Source organism: Gymnogyps californianus, chromosome 1, assembly GCF_018139145.2.
Source record: "Gymnogyps californianus isolate 813 chromosome 1, ASM1813914v2, whole genome shotgun sequence".
NCBI lineage: Eukaryota > Metazoa > Chordata > Aves > Accipitriformes > Cathartidae > Gymnogyps > Gymnogyps californianus.
The window spans coordinates 97,308,647-97,334,709 of record NC_059471.1 but is presented as its reverse complement, the minus strand read 5'-3'; the positions used below and the strand labels follow the sequence as shown (position 1 = coordinate 97,334,709).

Sequence of the window (26,063 nt, the reverse complement as noted above, 5' to 3'; positions counted from 1 at the left end):
TTGGGCGGGGCCTGGAGCCAGGGTCCGTCCCGCCCCCAGGCCGGAGCGGGCGGGGGCAGCCAGGCAGCTCCGTAGGGCCGGGCCGAGACGTGAGCCCGGCTCTGCGGCGCCCACGGCAGGGCGGGGCTGTGGGGAGCTGGGGAGCGGCCCTGCTGGGGTGTCGCTGGGGCAGGGGCTGACGACCCCGGCGGGTGACATGGGGTCCTGGGCCGCGGGCAGGGCGGGGGAGCCCCGGGGGACCCTCGGGGCCCGGGCAGACGCTGCCCTTGGTTGCGTCTGTCCCGCTTACACCGATAAGTTTTCAAACTCTAAGGGGTGGGTCCGAGATAACGCCTCCGCAGCGCCTCCATCAGCCACCCGCCGGGGCGGGGCCGCGCCCCTCCCTCCGCTCCCCCGCCTCCACGGCGCCCGCCTTGTGATGACGGCGAAGGCGGGCGACGGGGATGTCGGTGACGCCATCAGGCGGCGCCCGGCTCGGCGCGGCGCGGACGGGACGGACCCGGACGGGACGGGGACAGGCCATGGCTCCCGCCGCCGTGCAGCCGCCCGAGATCCAGTTCGCTCAGCGGCTGGCCGCCAACGAGAAGCGCATCCGGGACCGCGCCGTGAAGAAGCTGCGGGGGTACATCAGCGTCCGGACCCAGCGCCCGGCCGGTAGGGCCCGGCACGGCGGGGCGGCACGGCATGGCCGGCCCGGGGGCGGTGGGGCCGACGAGTACGGCAGTGGTGGGGGCCGGGGCCGGGCCCGGCACAGGGGCCGGAGCCGGGGCTGGTGCCAGTGCCGTCAGCGGTGCGGTGCGGCGCCGTGAAGCGGCGGCCCCGGCAGGCTGGCAGGGGGTGGGGAAGCACGTGTAGCGGGGAGCCGGGACCCGCCTCCTGTTCCCCGGCCTCGTCCGTCACCGCGGGGCCGCCACCGATGGGGTCTTTTGGTTGGTTTGGTTTTGTTGTTGTGGGAATTTTTTTCCTTTTTTTTTTTAAATTTTTTTTTTTTACTTTTACGCCTGTATTTCATCACAGAAGGTATTTGCCTCGGTGATCCCACAAGCGCCGAGTGCACTGCTAGCAGCCCTTAGAGGAGCAGAGGGCCTTTCGGATCCTCGCCATGAAGTGTCCCCGAGGTGGCCGCGGGCAGAGCCGGGGCACAGCGCCGGTTCAGGGGACTGGAGGGCTCGGGGTCTTGCTGGCAGCATTAACATTGCCAGGATCAGAGCAGTATAGCTCACACACTCTTGTTCCCCGGAACAGGATGTAAATGCACTGAGCTGATCTAGACTAAACCCAGCCCGGTATATGGAGCGTATCGTTTTATTTTCTGCTATGCTGCCTGGTGAGGTGGTGGCTGCCTGTTTCCGTGACTGATATTCAGGAACATTGGAGGGAATTGTGGAAAGCTCAGGAGTGTTTCAGCACTTGTATAATTGCAGTCGATTCTCTGTTACCTGTTCAGATTATCTGGGTTACCTGTTACCTCCACATTCATGGTATCAAAAGGTTTTTTCCAACAAGGTTTATTATCCTACTTTGAGCTGTGTACTGCCGCCTGAGAACCAAGAGTCCAGTGCATGGGCACTTCGGTGGTGTCCCTGGAGACAGCTTGTGTCTAGCCATGCCAGTCTGAAGCTGCTTGCACCTGAAGGTGCCTCCTGTGCACCCTCTCCTCATGGACGCAGGTTATAGGAGGCTTACGAGGTCGGTCATAGCATTGTGTGAATGCATGGATCCAGTTCAGTAAACCTTGCTGTTGGAGTGATAAGGAGCACGGTGCAGAGATGCCCAAGAGATTCTGTGATGTTTCTGGATTGCTTTTTCCAGTACGCTGTGTTGCAAGCTGGACACAACACGGGAGGGAAACTGGTCATGAGCATTTGAAGAGCAGTGTGTCTGACCTGGTAAACCTTCCCACAGTGGTTGGGAAACTGGTACAGAGGTTTGTACATACACACTCCTTTGGCTTTGAGGAAGCCAGCCTAGACCTGGCACCCCAAGAGCTAAACTGAAAGTGGAATGCTGATTGAACCTGAGTTAATTCCTTGAAAAGATACTGGGGAATAGATGTTGTTTCTTCCCTTTACCCTCTTCCCTTTCCAACCAGTATTTGACCCATTAGCCACATTTGACAGAGGGAAGAGCACATAAGAACAACCTTACAGGCTCAGACCAGAGAGCCAAATAGCCCATTATCCCATTTCTGACAGTTACCATAGATCTAGGGGTTGCCTGGGGACTAGTAAGAGCAAGCAAGTGTACATTGTATTCTTCCCAAGTACTTTCTAAGCCTCCAGCTGCTTTTAGCTCTGGAGACTTCCTAAGCTGAACATGGCTTCTCTGTGTTCAGTAGTGCTCTGTGCATCTCATTGCAAAGTGCAGATTCCTTTAAATTTGTGGAAGTAGCCTGCCAGATGGACAGGAGTGCCCTAACTGAGGGAAAAGGTCGCAGATTAAGCTAATGCCTTAAGATATTAGGAAACCACCACAGGGAAATTGTCAGTTGGGATGTGAACCTTTTGCATGTTAAAGTCAGCCCACCATGAAATGCAAATGAGTAGGAAACAAGGGTGACTCATTTCCAGAACTCTTAGATTTACGTATGGTTACGTACTATTCAAGCTAGTAATATTAAAACAAAGGTTAACTTCTTTGGACTTGGAGAGAAAGCATGATGTTCAGGGGAGAGATTTTTTTAAAGTTATTTATTAATTAGCAGGCTTATATCCATCCAGTGTTCTGAGAGAGATGAGGCTTACACGTTAGGTAACCCAGCTCCATACCCTAACTCGAACATTTGAGAACATGCTAACTTTTGAAAGAGGTGGTGGAGTTCACCTGACGTTCACCTCAGTCACATGTTTCATAGGTAGACAGGACTGCTCAGTATGGTCTGTGCTAAGGCTGAATTACAGGTTATGCTGGGGAAGCTTCTTCGAAGAGCTAGAGCTCTGAATTTTCAAGAAGTTGTTAAACTCTACAGAAGGCATAGAACTACTGAAGTCATTGTGTGTGCAGATGAGCTTGGATGAGCACATTATTCCTTGGAAGTCATCCTTTTTTTTTCTTGTTAGCTACCTTGAAAGAAAAGACCACGATGCTGTACTGGGCTGATAATAGGAGGATATCTTTATAGCGACATTGGTAAATGAATTGGTGAAAGAACAGTAAATAAAAGTAACTTTTAGTAGAAGAGGAAAGATTGCTGGGTGGTTTCCTGTCTGACAGAGCTGCACTTACTTGGGCCCAGATCTATAATGGATTTATGTCATTTCCACTGAAATGTGCCCATGTGGATCTGGTCCTTAGACATTATCTAGAATAGGACAAATTGCAACAATTTTAATGATAGTAACATTTAACAGCATAACTTCCAAACAGAAATGCTAACAAGGTGTCATGGTTTAACCCCAGCCGGCAACTAAGCACCACGCAGCTGCTTGCTCACTCCTCCCAGCCAGTGGGATGGGGGAGAGAATTGAAAAAACCCTACCTTGTGGGTTGACATAAAGACAGTTTAATAGGACAGAAAGGAAAGAAAAATAATTATAATGATAATAATATGACAATAGTAATACTAAAAGAATTAGACTATACAAAACAAGTGATGCTGACCGATGCCCAGTTAGTTCCCGAGCAGTGATTGGCCCCTTCCAGCCAACTCCCCCCAGTTTATATACTGGGCATGACGTCATATGGTATGGAATATCCCTTTGGCCAGTTTGGGTCAGCTGTCCTGGCTGTGTCCCCTCCCAACTTCTTGTGCCCCTCCAGCCTTCTTGCTGGCTGGGCATGAGAAGCTGAAAAATCCTTTGACTTAGCAGAAACACTACTTAGCAACAACTAAAAACATCAGTGTGTTATCAACATTATTTTCCTACTAAATCCAAAACACAGCACTATATCAGCTACTAGGAAGAAAATTAACTCTGTCCTAGCCGAAACCAGGACACAAGGCTTGCATTAAAGTAACATGTCTTCAGTGAGTGGTTGTAACATTACTAACACAAGCTCCCACACTGTACGTAGGGACAGAGTTACAATTCAAGCCCTAAAACCAAAATCTCTCTCAAGGTAGCTTTAAGGTAAAGAAGGCCTTCAGTTTTGCGCACTGTGGTTGCTAATACAGTAGGTTCAGGTTTTAAAATAACCTTGCTTGAATGATTATTATTTGCCAGCTGTGGATGGTGACAGCACGGCACGTAAAGTTGAGAAATGGAAAACACAGTCTTGAAACTACTTTTGAGTGACTAGGATAAGAAACTTGCTCTAAAACCTTTTGATCAGGGTCCTTTGTCAAATGGACAAAGGACTGCCTATGACACTTTAAAAAGCCCTCTATGTATGAAAAGCAACCCCATGGAAGTCTGTTCCCTAGATGGGGTAGAACTCCTGAGCCATCTTTATAGGTAGCAGCTGACATCCCCTAGACATAAGCCTAAATGTCTGATGCCTCTGTAGAGTTAATGCTGCATGTGAGGTTAAGCCTGCTTCTTACTGCTACGTATGTAGTGTATAATACTGTTAAGAAATGTTATCAATTTTAATATTTCAATGAATATTAAATCAGTGAATCAAATTGTTTCATATTTAATCTTAACATTATTGCCAAATCTAAGTTAAATTTATAATTAATTTTGCATATTTCCTTCACTCAGCTCTACTTCCTTTCATTTTAACCAGGCATGACTGTAGACGATTTAACTAACGAGTTTACAATTTTTTGTCTGAGTGGAGAATGATGCAGTAGTGATAATTGCTTTGAAATTTCTTGGTCCAAGGAGGAGGTACTCAATTTAGATCTAGCACTGGGTCTCAGGCTTTTTGATTGGCAGACCCCTGAAAATTTTTCAAAAGTGACAGTAACCTTTTTGGAGCAAATTTGAGCTTACTGAGGATTATTACCTTTTCAACATGATTTTTCTTGAAATTACTTGGGAGTACTTAATAGGCCATAGTTTGAAAATAGCTGTAGTAGGTATTTTAGCTACCTTGTAACAGTATACTGTTATAATTTTACTTCCCAGAAATGTATTTGATGTCATGAATAATCTAGTTTTTAAAACATTCTTGAGCAACTATTACTGAAAGTAAAATTTTATTTTCCATGTACTTTCCTTCTGTAATGTGTGATTCAACTAGAATGTGAATTTTTATGCTGTTAATAGTGAAAATATTCTTTGCTGTTAAAATTCAGGTGATACTGTATCTCAAGACTAACTGTAATGAAAGTGTTTTCATTATAGTTGCTCAGGCTCTTTGATTATACATTTTAATATAGAGATAAATGTGTTGACTGCTAGAAGTTTATTCTATCAAAACAAGCCCCTAGTAAGGAACAAACAAAAGTATTGGTAAAGTGAGACTTTATTAAAACAAACAAACAAACAAACAAACCCCAAACCAAACAAAAACTCCCAAACAAACCAAAAAGCCGTGTCGGTTTTGTTTAAGGATTTGTATATCACCTCTCTTGCAAAATTAGATATGATGCCCTCATTAAAAATATCTTTCAGACTTGGTGCTAAAAATATGCCAGAGAGATTTATCAGAATTATCTTAGTATTCATCTCATCTCATCTCATCTCATCTGTGACTTCTTTGAAATCTTTGTTACTTCGATACAAGGTAGAAGCTTACAGTCATGGAATCACTGAACTACACCAAGTGCTTACAGTAGGAACCAACATTTACCCACGAGAATATAACAAAAACAAAGAGGAAAGCAGGGAACAGAGGGAACTGCATGAAAATATTTTGGTGGAAATGTGAGTTTTTTCGTTTTCATTCAGACTTCTTCTGTACTGTAGGTGGCTTCAGCCAGGAAGAACTGCTAAAAATATGGAAGGGCCTGTTCTATTGTATGTGGATGCAGGATAAACCTCTGCTACAGGTATAGTAACTGGTTTCATATTTGCTTGAGTGGGTCTCTTCTAAAATACACCATAGGGACATACTAATTTAGAATAGTGAAAATTACCTTAGTGAGGTTTGCTCACCTTTTGGTTTTTTCTTCCCCTGCTGCCCATATGTGGCATGTGCAGGAGAGGTGACTGTAACTCGGTGATCCTCACCACATGAACAGAAGCCTAAATGGCATCATGTTTGGAGTCACCCTCTGAATGGCAGGTGTAGCTGTTTACCTTCCAAAACCAGAACTGAAGTATATACCATTATGAAGTGCATTGATTTGGTGGAACTAAAGCAGTAACAGCAAGTTGCCCTTAACTGCAACTAAAACGTACATGCAACCTTTAGTTAGCCTAGTTTGAAAGTTTCACAATTCCTTTTCTTTTGTTAGGTCGGTAGTGCTTCCTCTACTACCAACTTTGTCTCTGCTACTGACTTTTGTCAACTACTACCAGTTTGTCTCCCTACTTTCAAAAGATACCAGTTTTGGAGTACCAGGTCTTAGACACCTCACTTAATCAGTTTTCAAATTACTTGTCTGTTTGCATAAACAAGGTTTATCTCACACATAGCACAGAGAGCTCCACCTACAATTAAGCTATATGAAAACAGTACCCCTAAAGCTTTGCATCATTTGTTAATGCAAATACGTAGGATTTTTAATTTTGTCTGCTGTCAAAAAGATGATTTGTGCAGCGATCTGGTGAAATGAACAGGGATTGGTACCCTTGAATCTTCTCTTACAACTGACCTAATCCCAGTGGAAGGATAAGTGCAGTACTAAAGCAGCTGTGAAGAGAATATTTTTCATTTTGAGGGACATTTCATGATATTCGTACTTCTTGTTGTTTTCTGGTTGTGTGTTTAGTGAGGAGACCAAGCTCTGAAATGTGCTATGCTAACTATATTTATTTACTTTTTAGGAGGAACTTGCAGGCAATATCTCACAGCTTATCCATGTGATTCAGAATACAGAGGCTCGTAAGTACTATTTCATTATCTAATGCTTTGTATGGTACTTTCATCTTTGGTGATTTTGTGGACACTATCCCAGTGCCAGAATAGAGACAGCTAGATAGGGGTACTGCTTTGGGTTTTTTCTTTGCTTTTTGTCCAGCTGGTGTGTGTGATTGCATTAAGGGAAGCATGAGATGCAGTTTGTTTCTGGTTGTTGCAGGGGAAGGGTTGTATCTCCAATGTGATAAAGGTGAGACTTTGCAGGGTGGGTAGCAAAGCAAACTTGTCCCCTTACTTTGCCATTCTGCATAGACTTACTTGTTCTGTGTATTTCCTACTCAAAACCAACCTTGTTTCATGAGCTGTTAAGGACCTAGATTCAAAGTTCACTTGAAATAGAGTGCTCAGTCAATGCCAAAACTTGCATGGGTAGAAATGAGTGCAGAATGGATATTTTGCTCTAACTTGTGTGTATGTAACACAAAATAGATACAAAGCTGTCCCTGTAATTACACTTGTCTTTAAAAGTACTGTGTGCCTTTTCTTGTGCTGTTCTGAAGTTTGACTTGTCCTTGTCCCCATCTCAAGTATGTCTTCCCATAGCTCTATCCCTGTCATTAGGCAAATCCCTAGGGAAATGCATCCCTTTCTCACATGAAGTGATTTCTTGAGATTCTTTTAGGTTAGCAAAATAAACTGTTGTTCCAGGCATGCAGATATTTTTTCTTACTCTCTTACAGGACACCTGTTCATTCAGACATTTTGGCAAACTATGAACCGTGAATGGAATGGGATAGACAATCTGCGTCTTGATAAGTACTATATGGTAATGCTAACTCTCTCGTAGATCTGTTCTGCAAGAAAAGATGTGGAGGTGGTATGCTGGAAGGCAGCTTTGTCTGCACATGCATTTATGTGTATTGTAAGAGAAGACAAGTGACTACGTTCTTCACACGTTGCAACAGATACTTGTTTTAAAGGCTTTCACTCACCCCTGCAAATCTAAAAGCCATTGTGGTTTATGCCATGCTGCAAGTGCTTTCTTGTTTGTCGTCCTTTATAACATAGTGATGTTTCTCATTGATTTCTATACGGAATATAAATACTGTCTCAGAGGGCACTGCATCAACATCAGTTATTTAGATCAGACTGTTTAAAGACTTTTTTATGACTCTGTGTAAGTAGTTGTCACTAGAACCCCAGCTTTCCACCACTGAAGTATCCACTGTAGTACATTCAGCTATCAGAATTCTTTCTGTAGGAAACACTATATTAAAATAAATAGTAAAATCAGTGAGAGAAGAATCTTAAAAGACCTACCTTTGTAAAGAACAAAATCACATTAATCTTCTTTGAAAATAGTTTATTGTCTTTTGAGCTTCACAGCATCCTTCTGTTGCTTGACATGATAGACAAGTCTGTCAAAATGTTCATATAAGGAAGGTTTCCACCTTGTGCTACGAAGAGGTTTACTAAGAAGTCTATTCATATTACAGTCACAGTAACTCCTTTATCCGTTTTCATGAACAACATGTATAACAAATTTTGTATTTTGCAGCTAATGCGTATGATTTTGAGGCAATCCTTTGAAGTGCTGAAAAGAAATGAATGGGATGAAAGGTAAGCAGATTTCTGAATGTAGTTGCATCATAAAGAAGTTGCTCAATTTACCTTTATGAAATATATTTTCATTTAATAGATCCTTTTTCTCCATTGATGGCGTTGTCATGAAGTCTTAACCCTAAGGCTTATTTGTTCTCCAGATCACTTATGATATGTAGTTTAGAAACAAAGTTAGGTGTTATGCTTCATTAATTTAAATACACACTGCAATCAGTAACTCTTATGTTCACCTAAGCCATTTAGTGTGTGTTTCACAGAAAGATTTGAGAAAGTAATTCATGTATGCTTATGCAAAACCTGAACGTAGGAGTTTGTCGTGTGGTATTCCAAGCAGTCGTGAAATCTGAGGCCTCCAAATTTTTCATGCAGTTTGCTAGATCTGACTGATTTAGCCAGGAGAGCTATCAATGGAATATCACCTGTGGAGAGATTAGACAGGGAACCTGCATCCCAGAAAATACAGAAAAGGAATTTTTTTTTTGGTTGTGTTGTTTTTCTGATTGGCTGTGACTTTTTTTAAATTTTTATTTTACTGTGTTTAATCATGGTGACTTGTCTTTTGATAAGACAAAACTCCTTAATTGTAAACTGGCTTCCTGTTTGTTGTCTACATCAGTGGTTTTGTTTGTCTTTCTTCCATATTCTATCAAATGGCAAGTAATTGCAGTCATCTTGCTCTGTCTAGAGCTCTTGTCCCACTTCTAAGCTTGCTCTGTGTTTAAACTGATGAAGAGCTTTAAGTCTTTCAATTAAAAGGGCTTGATAACCTAGTGTTAAGGTTATCCTTTCTCTCTCTTGCCTTCTGAAATGTGGAATGCATATAGGCATGTTTTTGTGGAAACAGAAAGGAATGCAAAGCTAAAATACACCTCATCCCCTCTGTTCTACCTTAATTTTGCATTGGGTAAATGCCCACAGGTTGAAGAGATGAAAATGCTCCTTGACAGGAACAGTAAGCATGGGAGGAGGTGTGATAAAGCCGAAGCCCTTCTTCCCGCACACATTCCCGTGGCAGAGACATGGTCACCCAAACTGATCTCTGACAAGGTTTCTTATGGCTTTGGCCTCCCTTTTTCCAGCTTCACTGGAAGGATGGCCTGAAGGCCCTTCACCGCCAGAGAAGGCAATGTGAGAAGAGAAGATCATGATTCCTTTCTTCGCAGAGCGAGGGAGCTCAAGAGCTGCCTTTCCCTCCTAGGTGGAGCCTAGAAGCTGCCTAGCATGTCTTCCATTTCTCTCTTCTTTTAAAATGCTTTTGAAGAAAGGAGTATTAAAGTAAAGCTGAAATAATCGTTATGGTTTTGGAATGCTTTAAATTCTCTTTGGAACTGGAAGTGTTTGTTCTGGGCAAAATTGCAGGAGGTCCTACAGAACGCCAGGGGAGAAAGTGTGGAATATACAAAGCTTTGCTTTCCTGAAGGATAGCAAGGGTAGGCCTCAGGGAAAAAAGTCCCAAGTGCTGCTTAGATGCAGCAAGGACAGCATGTCTCTTTGAGCCATGTCACTCCAGCAGTATTTGTTAGTACTCCAGAAGTCAGTAACTGAACAGAGCCACAGGCCTACTTGTACACAGCTCAGTCACTTCTAGCCTGAGCTATTGGGATGATGATTTTTTTATGCCTGGCTTAGCCCTCGATCTGTTCTTCAGTGTAATTGTTTTGCTCTAAGGGACAGTGGATAACATGCTTTAACGAAGGCAAAGTCTGCACAGTTGAAATGAGTTTGAGAAGGATCAGTATTAAATTTAATCCTTGGGTGTGCACCAAATGAAAATTGTCTCATAAAATGGAAGGGTACAAGGTGTTGCCCATCAAGGATGGGTGAATGTGACAGCTGTGTCTTCGGAATGCCCTGCTCAAATGGCAGAATCCCTCCTCCTACCCATCAGTCATATGGCATAATAAACTTCAGTCCAAATTAAGGTGTGAATTTTAAAACAATGATTTTTCACTGTAGCAAACTGCATTGAGTGGATTGTCTGATGCTACAAAATCATCTAGACTGTAAGGAGTTCTGATTATGGATGGATTTTTTTTAAAGTTTGCTTTAAGATGTGAAAATTGGTCACTGGATTTATTTCTTAAGAGTGTTGGATAGCTGTCTTAAAGAACAGGTAAAACTGTGAATGACTAGAGTTTGTTTTCAAAGCAAATAGAACATGAGCAATTGAATATAAATATCTTGTTCTTTTTTCTCTCTCTCTTCTCCCCCCCCCCCCCCCCCCCCCCCCCCCCCCCCCCCAGTCTAATTGAACTATTCCTGCAGCTACTAATGAAAGAAGTTATGGACCCAGACAGCAACGCTCCCATTGGGATAAAGTTACATTTCATTGATATCTATCTGGATGAATTGGCTAAAGTTGGTGCAAAGGAGGTTAGAAAACATGTTGTAATTTTCTTCCTGATTAATGTTAACTGTGGCATGCAGCATTTTAGAAGAAATATAATTTTTAGGTTATGTATGTTTTAACAGTTTTAAATGTAACATCGCAATGTTGAATAAGCATGAAGAAAGTGACTTATTACAATTTATGCTTTTACTTTTATTCATGTCTTAGTGTACACAGTGAGAATATAGTAGTTTCTCTCAAGTTCCTGAGTACTGATATACTGCTCCAAAATGAGGTTGGAAATAGCGATAGAAAAGTTAGACCATTCTCATTTGTTTGTTTCAACAGAAGGGACTTAACATCTTTTCCCTTGTGTGAACACGTTTGTCAGTCTTTGCTTTTGCAAAAACTGACATAAAGCCTGCTCTTGGCTGATTGTGTAATACCTAAATAGAGGAAGAAAGTGAGCTGTCAAAGTTGTCTAATATTTGCTTATTGTCAGCTTCAAACCTTGTTGGCTGTGCGTTGAGCAATTTACTCTCTACATCCAGTTGTTCATTTTGCTGATGACGTCTGTCTTTCTGTGCTGTATATTGCTGTTTCAGTTGCCCTTAGCTTTGGTTGATGTTACAGTGATGTGGAGTTTTGCAGCAACTGAAAGCCTGTTACTGCAGCGATCACTGCTGAACTTCTTCCAAAGGGTCTGCCTCCTGTTACTCCACTAGGGCGAGCTGCCTGCTGCCCCACACTTCGTTCCAGGCTTCTGCTCATTTACCTCCTCTTGTTTCTGGGATCTGATACATCTCCTTGCAGTGGACGAAGCTGTTAGCAGTTTTCCACTTGTGTTCTTTGCAGTCAGTATTGAAAGCAATCCTGCCTGCAGTTTTTGTGGTTCTGGATTGTGGACTGTGAGAGAGATGTTGTCTACACAAGAGAAGTGCCTGCACTTGGAGCCTAAATAATTTCTGCAGCTCCACAGTCACAAAACCCTCATTCCATGGCTAAGCCACTCACAGGAAGCATAGGGAATTAGTCCCCTAGGCTATCTGAAATCACAGCTGATGGTCATAAATTGAATTTAGGGAAGGATTTTTATCTTTAGTACTACTGACAGTGTTTTGGTCCAAGCGGTCCAGTTAAGAGAAACCCAGATCTTACTCATGTCTGCTACAGACCTTCTTTGTGAAAGAGCACGAAATTATTTAAGTTTTCTCTGCCTCATGTTTCCATATCTAAAATAAGAAGCTTTGCTGTATTTCTGTACTCAGTAGATTAAAGTCTGCAAAGCAGTCAACATTTTTATAATGATTCCAGGGAATATCTGGAAGTTGGTGGTAGCAGTGGTAACAAAAAGTCACTGGATACTCCTGTCAGTTGGAATTAGACACTATGCTGAAAGACTTTGACTTAACTTCTTAAAGAAGATCCCCCTACACCAAATATTCAAGGAATTTGAGTGTACACATACAATATTTACTGTACTCATTCTTTTTCTCTTTCTAATCATACAGCTTACAGCAGACCAGAATCTCAAGTTCATTGAACCTTTCTGCAAAATTGCTGCCAAATCAAAGGAGTAAGTTTAATGAAAGGATAAATATTTTTTTAAGAATTAAGAAATTCTGCATATACCACTCCATATGGTAATAAATGGATTGAAGAAGAGTCACAGTATTACTTCAGAATGTAGAGAAAGAAGGATATTTTACTAATGATGTGCACAGTCATTTGAAGATAACTTGTGTTTCTCAAAGCTATAGATATTCTTCATGGATTTATAAGAACTACATCAACCTCTGTTGGTTGGTTTTGTCTGGTTATTCTTTTTTTTAAACATGCATAGAACAGCTGAGCTGGTTAGATTCTTTGTTGTTGCAGTGTAATATAGAGCAGCATATAAACAGTGACATTTAAGAGGGGAACAGTGGCAGGACACTATTTGGATTAAAGGACTTCTCTTTAGGAAGTAACAGGTTCACTTTCCTCATCTGGAGAGCTAAATGCTCTTCCACTTTCTTCTTTCTTACCCATTTTCCCTGTATTCCTCAAATTTCCATTTTTTTAATGTGAGAGGGGAGGGTGTGTATGCTTCTGCCTTTCTTTTGACTCTCATCCCTGCTTTCTTGTAATGCAGTCGCTGTGTGATGCATGCTGTAGCCACTGGTATCTTTGAGATCATTGTGGATCAGTCCCCCTACGCCATCGAGGACCTAATGAAAGAACTGGGTAGCAACAGTGATGAGGAGGATGTGTCTGAAGAAGACAAACAGGAAAATGAAGAGGTGCTGAAAACCAAAGGTGAGGAGGAGGTTCTAAATGGCCTTGGTAACACTTGCTAGGATTTAAAAATCTGTTTCTTAAAAATACATTTCTGCTTTGAACCAGTCAAACACATTTTCAAGGTGTTGTAAGGATAATTGTGTTTTCCTGTCTTCCCTTCAGATGTGCTTAAACAAAGTGACTCCAAAAGAACATGTCACAAAAATCAGTGGTCTCTATAAAACCAGGCAGTATCAGCTTTCTGCAACAGTGCTAGATGATAACCCAGTCTGGCTTTTGGCTCTTGGATGTCCATAACATTTTTTAAGAAGATGAGGTTTTGGCATTCTGTGGGAGTTTTAAATTAAAAAAATTTTAAAAAGCTGAGCAGGAAGATTTTCAATCCAGATATACTCTGGTACAGAGGCAATTTTTTAAAAGGTGCTCAGATAATGCTACAGTTGTGTATTGCATAATGGTGCCATAAAGTAGTTAAATCAGTCCAGGCTCACAAGATCGCATGAAGAAAAATGCACCTTATCTTCTGTCTATCAGAGTAGTGTGTGCTATCTCAGTTTTTACAAACTAAACGTTAAAATTCAGTCTTTTTTTATAATAGCAGACAGATGTTTGTCAAGCAAATCAGTGCAGAGCTCTGAAAAAACAGAGGATGTTTATGAAAATGCTGATGACAGTATCGGGACTGTTCTTCAGGTTTGTGGCTTGCTTGCTCTGTTACTGATACTCCCCCTCTGTTTTCTTTTTTCCCATCCCTTTCAAGAGGTAGAGAAGTAAAGGGTGTTAATCAGATAAACATGTTACAAAATTTTAATCTCCTTCTTCTTTAATGTAAGGTGGTATTTATGTAATGTGTACTCTGTGAGTAGTTTATAAGAAAATAAATCCATGTCTAAATTCTGAATTCTTCTTTCCTCTCTCCCATACCTTCTTTTTTCTGCTCCTCCCTTCCTGTTTCAAGAGTTCAAAAATGTATGGTAAAAGCCAAGTCACTGTGGGTGGTGAAGCAATCAGCATAAATTTCATTGACCGTAAGAGCAAAAGTAATGGATGACGGGATACCTAGGAGAGAGGGTAACATGTTGCAACTTGGGTTTTTTTAGACCCACTTCCAGTGCAGTGTAGTTTTTTTGACAGATCCACCCATCAAACACGTTTGCGGGTAGATACACTTCATGCATCTGTGGCTTTTAAGCAAGAATTAGGACATGACACACTTTAAATCTGATATTTAGCTAAATATTTGCAGGAGTTTTGAAGTTGGTTGGCTTCTCTCTTGAGGAAGAATTAAGGTTAGGAATGTTTGAGAAAGTGATACTGAGTTAACTATCCTGTTAAGGAAGCAACCATCTGTAAAAGTCAGTATACATGTGTGAAGGGGGTGTAAATTTCAACAGAGAAAAAATACTTTGGATTTAAAGGAAGTGGCTGTTTAAAGGATGTGTATGCTACTTGAAGTGTTGATAACATGAGTTGCATTGGGTTATCTTGCATGAATAAGCTAACTAAGAAAAGCTGTATCATACTTTCCTCCAACAGTTTGATTATAAGGCTGTTGCTGACAAACTCTTTGAATTGGCGAGCAAGAAAAATACGCCTTCCCTTAACAGAAAGCGTCTGTACAAGCTGGTCAAAAAGTGAGTTCTGTTGAAATACACCTTGCATGTGCCACCTTGTCCTACACAACTTTTACTTTGCTTTCTCTCCACCCTCGCTTGTCCTGGTGGCAATGTCACGAGAGCAGGCTTGTCTCACAGCCCTGGATAACATGCATAAGGCGCCTGAAGCCTGTGCTACTGTTGCTCGTTGCTACTAGACAATGGCAGCTAGCTGAGGTGTATCTACACTGGGTGGATTTGTACTGCAGGATGTGACATTAGATTGTGTGTAATGCAAATTACAGGTATGGGAGAAGTGTTAAATTGCTCTTTTCTCAATACGTCAGTGATTTGGTTTGAGTTTTTGGATTTCTGGGGCAGATCTCTTCTGGAATGAGCTCTTTCTAACTTCCTGTGTAAAATATGTTGTTCCTATTTTGACAAAACCATAATAAGTACAGTGACGCTATGCTGTTAGTGTTATTATTGGTACTAAACCAGTAATACTGTTTTATTTTTCCTTCTCTCCCTTCCTCCCCACCTCCAGGTTCCAGGACTTAGCAGAAGGTAAGGATTGAGCAGCATACAGAGACAGTAGTGTCTTTCTGTTAAAGGATATATAATGTTCCCGTACAATGTGTATTGCAAATCTTCTTTTCTTTTTTTTAATGTGTATTTCAAGAATCCTGTTTTGGGGGTTGGGGAGGGGTGGGGTTAAAATCTCATTAAGACACATTACACGTTTTTGGTGAGGTGGCCAAATCCCCTTCACAATTTGAGCAACCCTGTACTTTGTCCTTAAATGAAAGATGATTATTTTTACTTAAACAAATAAGAATCACTCGTATGATTTTCTTTCGGGTTGAGTGGGGAACAAGGAGTTGATTTTCTTTCTGTGGAAGTTATTCTGTATATGAACAGCATAACTGCTCATAGAAATAGAACTGTTAGTTTTCAGATACCTTATCCTTCTTCATCAACAGGAATCTTCCCCCAAGATTTTCCCGAAGACGTTTCTACAGATGAAGATGATGATGAATTCAGCAGGGGAAGGCGAAAGAAAAAAGCTATCAAGTCTTGGGAGAAAAACAAGTTGGAAAAAGTAAAAGGTAAGGCAAGATCAGCCTTTGGAAGAGACACAGTCTGCAGTCTTTTGTGTAATTTGGCAAAGTATCAGATACAAGCTGTTCAGAAGGCGGCAAACCTGTTGTTCAGGATATGCTGATTTGTATCATGTTGCGATGAAGGTTAAATGTGAAATTAAGGTCTCTTTGAAAGTGGTGGGAATTTTGTTATCAATTTTGAGGCAAGCATCACCTCAAAAATTTCAATCAAAAGCAGAACTGGAAGCAGTTGTTTGCATTGGTCCATTGACCAGTTCCATTTACTGTAGGAAAACAGAAACACGTTGGTCTTCTTAAAATAGGATGACTGTTAGAATATAGGAATTTGGGGGTGTTTCTGGAAAGGTGGAGAGAGTTACTGAGAACCATGTGCAAGTATCTCTAGCATCGCAGCTTATATTGACATGGCACAAGCCCAATCATACCCAAAAATATCTCACCAAACTACTGAACCCCTGAGTTGCCCTTCTGATGGGCTGAACAGGTGGGTAATAACAACTTTTTCTAGCAATATTGCTATACAAAATTGGGTTACCGCAGGGAATGGCTTAGATGTTAGCTGTGATAAGGCAAGATCAGCAAAATATTAATTAGGCCAGGCGTCAGAGGAATGCAATGTCCTGACCAGCTGTAATAGTAAAACTGTTGTGCTGGCTGATAGCAGGAAAATGGTACATCTATTTTAAAAGAAAAGGAAAAAGAAAAAAAAATAGGATAAAATTCAGTTGTTGTAAGTACCTTTGTGTTTCACATCTGTGTTATATGGCATTCTTTTTGGGGTGGATTTAGAGGATGAACAAGAGATGTCAAGTGCAAAGGAGGCATCAGTTCCCCAGAAGAAGAGGAAAAAAAGGAAGAAGAGGGAGAGCCCAAGTGCTGATTCTGGAACAGCTGATGGAAAATGTGAGGAGGGAATAGCTGAAACATCTGGATCTAATGTTTTTAGCCAGGGAAAGGTGCCAGAAAATAACAAGGAAAGGAAGAAAAAGAAATTGCTAGTAAATGAGGCAAATGAGACCACAAATGTAGCAACTGACACTAGAGAAAATCAGAGTATGTCTGCGCAGAACAGTCCGACTGATGCAGAACAGAGTAAAAAGAGTCAGTTGAAGAAAATGAATCCAAAAGTGCAAAATGTTTCTGTAAAACCAGCGTGTCAGAATGGACCAGCTAATGCCAGTGAGGCAGAGGATGTCAGCCCATCTGTCACACCATTAACTCCTAAGGTTGTGAAAAAGAAACAGAAAGCAGGGGCTGTCTTGGTGAATGGGGATACCCTTTTGCAGCAAACTGACATGAAATCCAACAAGGAGGGCTTGCTGGGGACCCTGTCAGGAGATGCAGACTCTGAATTTGTGCCCTCCAGAAAGGTCAAATTGAAGACAAAGACAAAGCTAGTTGGTTTGGAAGGGATGAAAGTCCCCAGCCAGAAAGCAGCAACCTTGAAAAAGAAGAGAAAAGTAAAAGAGGTGCTAAACTCTGCTGAAGCCAATGGAGTTCTGGAGACTGCATGCAAGAAAAGCAGGAAGGGGGTACGTATATCTCGTTCTTTTCTCTGCCTTCTTCATGAACTGCCAGGCTCATTTTCAAATTTGGCTTTAGCTTTCTGAGTGTGGGGCTTCATGGGCAGGCTGCGTGCTGATGTCGTCATGCGTTGTCACCAAAAACAACTCAATTCCCAGAAATCCACACCCAGTGCCACGGTCTTACACCCTCCTGTGCAATTACACTAAAGCCTGTGCCAGCTACTCAGCTGAAAGAACTCATCTAGCAAAAACTTGGCTTATTAGGTTATGGGGTTGTCTTTTTTCCTTCTTTTTTTTCTTTTTTTTTGGTCCCTGGGTTAATTATTCTTTTGCATTGGGTCTCTGGCTGAGCTTATAGCGTGTTCACAAAGGGCATATTTTGGCAAAAGCATGAGAATGGGAAGATGGAACATCCGTTTTGCAGCAGCAGCAGCACAAACTTAGATCAGTGTAAGCTCCTTGTGAAATTGCCCACAGCAATTCCAATAGTGGCTTCTTTTGCTAGCTCACTTCTCCATCTTAAACAAATTGTTAGTGCTGTATGGGGAAAGTATTTGGGGAAAGAACGAACAGAGAATATGACACTGTGACCTTCAGTGTCATCAGTGGCTGTGTGATCACATGGATGAATGGTCCAGTTTCTTATAAAGACAATACTGTGTTTTTTCGCTAGGAAGGTCTGATTGTAGTCTTCTTCAAAAATTTATGTCTTGCAGTTTGGGAACAAGCTAGGTTTTTCCCCCTCTACCTCCCACCCCCATTTTCTTCTTGGCAATAAGTAGAATAGGGTTGATTTTGCTCAGCGATTTGAGAGTCAGGAAGCATTTTGCACTGTATATTTTTGGTAGCGTGGCTAAGGGAGAGAGTGCAGGGGTTCTTGCCTCTCCTGCCACTGACATTCTTATAACTGCTCATTTCCTGTGTGTATATTCACCCTAACACATTTAGGGGTTGTTATATTCTTGGAAATCTTGCTGACAATCTCACTTTGGTGGAAAGAAAATTCATAAAGCATAAATGAGATTCAGAATACAAAACAACTCCATCTTCCTCTGACTAAAAAGTGCACGTTACTAGCCTATCAGCCCACCTCTGTTTGACTTAAGTTTAAAACTGTATGATTAGTTAAGTAGTGCAGCCTTGTATATGAACTTGATACAACCACTCAGTCCTTCAAGGGAGAAAAAATGCATTTTGAAACATTGCTTAAATAGTATTAAAATAGCTTTGACATTTTATATTTTTTGATGATAAAGTACTGAGAGGGAAGAACCAAAACATTGCTCTCTCCCCAGTATGCAAATTGCATTTTTCTCACTGCAGGGCTTCCGAAGTAGGAACCGTTGGCTTTGTCTCCTGTTGCCTAAATATTCCATGTTGCATACCTCGTCTTTCTTTCTCTATAAAAGCTTGGTTTCTAAGAAAATATGATTATGCTACCCTCATGTCCGTTTGTAAAACTTTGCTGCAACTGACCAACAGGTTCAAAGACCCACAATAGATTCAAAATGAAGTTCCTGCGAGCTTCATGGAAATTAGTTGTTGGCATAAATTAGCGTAGCCACTGAGGGAAAGGTAGCGGCATGACCCCAGCACTTGTCTGTTGGCTGGCTGGCCAGTCAGTGCACGGGCTAGCGGGCCACTCTTCCCATGTGTCATTCCAAAGAAACTACAGCATTTGCTGTTTCTTGCCCAGTCCAGGTAGCTGTGTGTATATGTGCGTGTTGAGCGGGAGCAGGGGGACAGAGACGAGGAGAGAAACTTGGGAGTTGAGTCAGGAGGAGAATGAGAGTATTGGTATAAGAAAGAAGAGGGCAGGGTAAAGCTAAAACGCACAAATGTGGAGGAAATTAGGCTTTGCTAATTTTGTTTTCATTGCTTGAGAAATAACGTTGTTTTATTTCCTGGTTTTACATATGTAATACTGGTCTTGTGCCCAGAAATCATGGGGGCATGTTTTGATTCTTGATTTCAAAGACAGCACACACCTCCAAAGAATTAGCTTCAAATATCAAGAGGGAGGAGGAGGGGGAGAAGGGGAAAAACCAGACGAGTTCAGCATTATTTCACAGTTGTCTCCAGAATTCAGAAAGCTAAAAGACTTAATGCTTTTTCACTTTATTTAGAGCAGAAGTGATTTTCAAATCAAAAGAGGACATGTCCCCTGGACATTTTCCACAGCACGGCTGCAGACTGCTTTTGGAACTTCACATCTGTTGGTTGATGTGAAGCATAGCTGAACTTCCCCTCACAGTAGTCCACAGATATCTGGGGCCCACAGACAACAGGTTGGAAAGCTCTGGAGCGGTGCGCTTCATTAGTGGCACTGCCAGTACAGGTCCTAAGAATTGCCTTGTGCTGGAGAAAAGGATTGTTTTAAATGCTCAGTATGAATTTGAGGCAGCAAACTAGTAGCAATACACAATAGCTGGATTTCTGAGAGTATAGACAGACTTCATACTCCACTTTTTTTTCCTCCAAAGTCTCCATCTTAGTCTAAAGCTGGGTTTGTTCATTAGTTGCGTATCTTATGCATCCAGAGGTACCACAGAAGAGATTTTTCTTAAGGGTAAGGAAAAAAAAAATCAGCACTTGTGTGCAGGGAAGCTGGATCAATTGTAAGGCAGCCTCATGCACATGAAGAAAACATGTTTGTTTGCACTCTGACGGGCCAGGCAAATGTATTACAGGTTCTTCCTTCTTTCCTTTGCAATGACCTCCCTGTTTCTGCACAGAGCTTGCCTTAAACTTCTGTTTTCAGTCATGCTAACTGCAAAATTAACTCCTGAGAGTTAACCATGATGATTAGCTTATGTGAGTACGAACCAGCTCTCTCTCAGCTGTGGCAATATTTACAGAAGCCACGTGTGGTAAGCTCTGAGCACTGATCACTGTACTAGGTATAGTTAACTACAGTACTTTTGTACTGAGAGCGTTTTTTCCTTTCCCTCCTTTATAGGAAAGCAATGCTGCTCTATCATCATTAAAGAAAAAGAAAGCAAAACCAGGAAGTGATTTTGTAAAATTTGAAAAATCAACCTTACCAAAGCCAGTATTCTTCAGGAAAGCCAGAAGCACCATCTCTTCCACCAGGGCATCCATGCAGGTAATGTGATCTCACAGACGGCAGCTGAGTCTGGGCACAGGTCTCTTCCCAAGCTACCTGCCCCAGCAAAGGGCGTGACCTCACTCATGCTGTCTTTTCCACTCTGCGTTAGTCTCCTAACACGGGCAGATAAAACTGGAAATGCTGTTGCATTTCCTTGTAGACAGAGTCACATATGGCTCTGGAGTTTCAGAAAATTAGTTGTAGGCATCTTTAAAATCTCTTCTTCCTTTGCCCCTGCTTTCAGAAATACCTTCTTGTTGAAAGGACACCATTCTGAACCTGCTCATTTCGCAAGAAAGCAAAAGCATAAAGTGACTTTCAGTCTTGCTAAGGGACTTTGAGCCTCCATTTCTTCCCATTTGTGGAGGCTGGCAACAGTATAGGGCTTCAAAACACTGCCCTCTCTTCTAAACCTTTTTAACACACAATATCTTTTCAAGTCCTTTTTGTGCTTTGAGGCCTGAGTGCAGTGGGGCCAGTGTATTTAATACACAAATATCTTCTTGTTTGTTGTTGAGTTACGTAATGATGTTGAGGAGAGTATGTGATTTCTCTACAAATGGAATATGTTTGCTTTTGGCCAGAAAAACAGTGCTGTCTTAGCAGCGGTCAGTGCTAGAGGACTGAGGGAGTTCTAAATCAAATGAAGGGAAGTAAGCTGCTTTGCATCAGTTTTGATGGGATGCAGGTAAAAGAACTCGTAGCATTGCCTCAGAAATCTTATTTTATTTCATGTCTTTATTTTGCTTTATAGCTGAACAAGCTGCAGTCATCCAGCTCCAAAAAAGTCACGTTTGGCTTGAATAAAAACATGACTGCTGGTGAGTCTAATACATCTGTGTGTCTCCACACTCTCTTGTAGCCGAGGAAGGGGGAAGCTGTACACACTCATACACACCTGTACTCTTCACCTCTCTAGAACAGGATGATTCTGATCCTTTTTTGTCTCAATATTTGTATATAGTTTTTAAACCATCCTCAAGTTCCTGTCCAGAGGAGATGGTAAAGTTTAGGACATTCGGCCCAACAGCTAGACTTGCACAATTCCAGGGTGCTGCATTACTGACTTGCAGATGGAGCCTTACAGATAGAAAATGGTGCAGCAGAGCGACAAACTCCCCTTGCTGAGCCGCCTGTTCTGCAGGGCACCTCTTAGGGAAACACATGCACTTCACAGTCTTCATTGCTCACTTCTGTTTCCCAGGACAAAGGTGCTGATATGCTGATGAGCTCAGGCTGTATAATAGCAAAGTTTCTTTTTTTTTTTTTCTTCCTTAGCTGCCTCTGATTTATTATTGGTAATGAGTAGATAAATGTCAGTTCACTTCTGGATCCCACGTGTAAGCAGACAGTGTTTTCCCTGTTAAATAAATGTCTTGCTACATAGCATAAAAGTTTGTTCCATGTATTCATTTAGCCCCCCCCGAGATGTGCTATAGGCCAAGTTCAAACGGAGAATAGTGGGTTTTGATATATGTGTTTATGTTAATGTAACACAGCTGCACAAAGAGAACAAAAATGCTTACCTGCTGGCAGAAGGGATAACCAGGAGTCTCTAGAACAGTGCTATTTAACAGTCAGAATAGAGCCACTTCTTATTCATCACCAGCTTTTAAACAAAAGTGTGGTGGTGTTCAGGATAGCTAGAACACTTGTTTTTGAGAGTCTCTGGTGGTCTGTGAAACCATGGGGAATGGTTCACAGCCTCTCTGTGGATTGCAACAGACCCCATTCTTGAAGGGTCTCTTCTAAGAGATGTGCTTCACCACCATCTCTCCATTTTTTTCCCCGAAGTCTTAGGCTTCTGATCTTTAGTGATGGACTTAAGGATCTAAGACAGACTTCCAGGGTTGGACAATTCTACAATTGATTGACATGCCCAATTATTCCACGGGGTGGTATTTCTTTTAACTTGTTTGCTTGCTTTTCAACAGAATTTAAAAAGACTGACAAAAGTATATTAGTGAGCCCAGAAGGACCCTCCCGTGTGGCTTTCAATCCTGAACAGAAACCCCGTCATGGAGTGCTTAAGTCACCCACAGGTACCCCAGCAGGAGAGCCTCACATGAAGAAACCATTTGCTATATCAGCTAAGAAGAGACCAACTGCTGTGGACTTCTTGTAAACCAACAGATGTGGCCTACTTTTGTACAGGACATTTTGCTAACCTAGAATGTTCTCTGGAGGTATTTTGAACTTCCTTATTTTTTTAAGTTAATACGAATTGTATATACAAAATTCTGATTATGACCTGGGACATCGCTATTTTGACACCACTTCAGCTGTATCTTGAAATACTTGTTTTGTCTATTTACAGAAAAGAAACAAAATCCAGTCTCTGCTCAGGTTTGGTCTACAAAAAGTATGGTCTTTGCCCATGTCATTCCCGAGAGACTTGTTCATTTAGTTAAGGAGTGTTCAGGGTTTGATTGTTCCGGTAACTTTTTTGAGTCAGTTTAAGAAAACTTGCACTTCATGCTATTAAACTGTCTTTCACTGGATAGGGCTTAAAATGGAAAAAGACAGTGTAGATTTTAAACCTACTAGTTGCTCATGTATTTTAAAATTTTATTACATCCTTTTTCCTGTGTCACCCTTGGCATCCTGTTAATTCTTCTGGAAATAATGATTACCTCATGTCTCTGTTCAATAACAGCCGGACCTGGGTAGCTTTATAGATAGTAAGCAAGCTTTCCCTGGGATAAGAAATGCCTAGCTGCTCAAGTGGTCACTGTTGCAAATAAACCTTCACAGCTGGCTGCCTGCTGAGTTGGAACAGTCACCACATTATTTTCAGTAACACAAGTGCCAAAGCTGGCTTATGCTTGTCATATTGTAAGCTGGCTGCTTCTCTTTACTGTAACTGAAATAATGCTCTTGCACAGGAGAAATCTTTGATATTTCCAGGTCTCCCCGTTCACCCCCCACTGCTGTCTTTCCTGAAGGTCTGACAAGACTCCTAGTTTTCTTCTTTAGCAGCTGGTGTCACCACATTTTACCAGAACTCGGATCTCATTAAGTGAATGAACCTCTGATTGTCCTAAAGTGAGCTAGATCGGTGTAGTGCATCTTTGGTTAGGACACACATCTCTCTGTAGAAGCTTTGGTGCCTCTCAATACAGGGTAAAACTTTACAGCTCAGAAAGCTTGGTTTTGATTTTGATGTAGAACCAGAAGAATTCTTTCTGCAGCATTTCCTTGCGTTGGTTTTATTTGGATATTTTATTACTACTGTGCATGTTTTGTTTTTTCTTTGCTTCTTTGGTAAAGAATGAGGTGTACTTCTGTGAGAGACCATTAATGTATTCTGAGGGGGAACTATGAGGAAGGGGAGAGCAAATGAAAATAAAAACTTTTTTGATACGGTTGAAGGATTTGAAATCTTTCTTTCGAAGTTTTGCTTATACGAATGAGGCAAAGGCTTTGCAGTGGATCTCTATGTTAGAGCTCAGCTTCAAAGCACAACCTGATGCCAAAGCAAAGCTATTCCTGAAGCTTCCCACCAGTTACTTCTGTGATCCTGTAAGAGAGAGGGTAGGCCTGCTTCATTACCTTGTCTTGTGGTAACTGGTAAACATTTGGCTACTTCAGCCAGCAAAGTTAAATTTTGTGACATAATATATTTGCATACTTCAATACTACTTTTTACCAGTCTTTGATGCTGACTGTCCTCTGCCACATCACTCCCTGTAAGCAACTGGATTGAAACTGCTCCTTCATAGCTCATCTAGAATTTCTTCAATATACTTGTGCACTTGTAGATTGCTGGTTGGTCTCAGTTGCTCAGTTCTAATCTGTGCCAGTTCTTGCACTAAGTTTGTGACAGCACATGGTTTGTGGTACTGCCAGAAAGTCATTTTGCTCTTGTCTTTTCTCATTTAATTTGGTTTTGGTTTAGTTTGTATTGGTTTGACTGATCAGTAAAGAAATCTGGAGAATACATCTGATAGAATTAATAATACTTGCTGTTTCAGCAATTGTTGTTCATTTTTTTTTTTTAAAATCTCATTGTATATTAGCATAATGCATTTTTTTGACAAGACGATGGTAAGTAGGATTTAACAAAGACTGTTCAATATGTTGTACTGTTTATCTTGTACTGTGGGTGAGAAGTCTTTTGTGGAATATGCATAAAAGCATTTGTATGTGCATGGTTGTTAATGCATTATGTTGAAGATGCCATATTCCTCCAAGGATATAGATGCAAACAATCAGTAGGTGGATCTGGTGCACACAGAAAAATCCAGGATCAGGACACATTGGGGTTTGGTTTTGTTTGGTTTTGTTTTTAATACATACAGCCTGTATGGAAATGTATTTAAATGGTTGTCTGGATCTTTTTCTGTTGGTTGTGGATCCATTGAACCTGTTGCTTGTCCAAATACTTTGTTGCCCACAGTGCTAAATGGAGAGGGCAGAAATGGCAGTCAGCTTTTTATCTAAAATTTTAGTGATGTGATTGCTTGTTGAGATTCATGCATAAACCATCTGTGCCATGAAACTGGTGGAATGTTTTGTAAATATACGTTTGTGGTGTGTATTGTCTTCAGTGGTGTCTGGAATTTCATTCAGGAGAACTTCACAAACAAAAACCAAGCACTGTCAATGCAGTTTAATTGACATTGCTGGGTCAAATTGAATACGTTACCCAAAATATTTGGATAGTGAAAATTCCAATAAACATTGAAGACAAAAAAAAAAAGGAGAAATAAATGTAACATCTGGTATATCCACTGCACAGACATGATAGTACTGTAAGGAGAGATGTATCTATAGGAAAAGAGAAAATTGATCTGACCTGTTTGATGTCGCTTCATAGGTTTTTCCATAGTGTTATTTTGACTCTGCAGCTGCCAATCATGCTCTGAGTCAAAGTAAGTTAATGTGGCATACCTTTTAAAGGACAGTATTTTGTAATGATTGTCTCTACATTTTTGTTACGAATCTCATCAACTTTGTACTTCTCAAGCTCTAATAGTTTATAATTCTTTATAGCTTCAAGAGAACCTAAAAGCACAAAATTAATTCAGCAAGGCAAAAAGTTGAAATTAAATTATTGGGTATGCAAGATCTTTTATAGTCTGTCAAAGCTGTGTGACTTCAAAAGCATCAAACACCCTTTTTGTCATTTATTTCCTGTGCTTAGACTTAATTACAGGCAGAAAAAAAAAAATCCATGTGTCATTTTATGTACCTCTGCAACAGCATTGTTAATATAAATACAGTGTCTAAGCATTACATCATTTACTCTAGTCCAATAAACCATCTGTATTTTGTGGACATTGTATTTTGGGTAAATTTGTAAATTTGGGGGTGGGAGATGGGAGCATAGTATCCAAGGGGCCACTTGAAAGTACAAAGGAAGTTGTTCTTGCATGCGTGCATGCACTCTCTCTATTTTATTCTTACTGTATAAATAACCAAAACTGATGAAGACTCACACACATGTCAGAAGTGAGTAGGGTTGTGATAGGATACACCTGTTCATACACCTTGAGCTTCTGACCTTTCTACTTGGGCCATACAATAGATACCAGCAGCTGAAAGATTGCTCAGGAGATACAAAACACATCACACACAGTCATTCCTTGACAATTAAAATTGGCAATTGAAGTGATAATGTGG

At 41.2% G+C, this 26,063-nt stretch overlaps 1 protein-coding gene across 3 annotated transcripts; it reads left to right on the top strand.

The window, feature by feature from the left end:
- Positions 1-521: 521 nt before the first annotated feature.
- Positions 522-25,711, top strand: RRP1B (ribosomal RNA processing 1B). Of its 3 annotated transcripts, XM_050902930.1 has the most exons (16): positions 522-654; positions 5,796-5,878; positions 6,819-6,876; positions 7,593-7,678; positions 8,411-8,472; positions 10,719-10,848; positions 12,316-12,380; positions 12,939-13,102; positions 13,683-13,777; positions 14,621-14,718; positions 15,227-15,246; positions 15,663-15,788; positions 16,593-17,335; positions 20,289-20,435; positions 21,193-21,259; positions 22,373-25,711. In XM_050902930.1, the coding sequence occupies exons 1-16, from the start codon at positions 522-524 to the stop codon at positions 22,561-22,563; spliced, it is 2,268 nt and encodes a 755-aa protein (XP_050758887.1). In that variant the 3' UTR covers positions 22,564-25,711. The 3 variants fall into 3 exon arrangements, with proteins under 3 accessions (XP_050758887.1, XP_050758897.1, XP_050758906.1); XM_050902940.1 differs by lacking the exon at positions 21,193-21,259 and having other exon boundaries at positions 22,373-22,470; XM_050902949.1 differs by lacking the exons at positions 20,289-20,435; positions 21,193-21,259 and having other exon boundaries at positions 22,373-22,470.
- Positions 25,712-26,063: the final 352 nt, after the last annotated feature.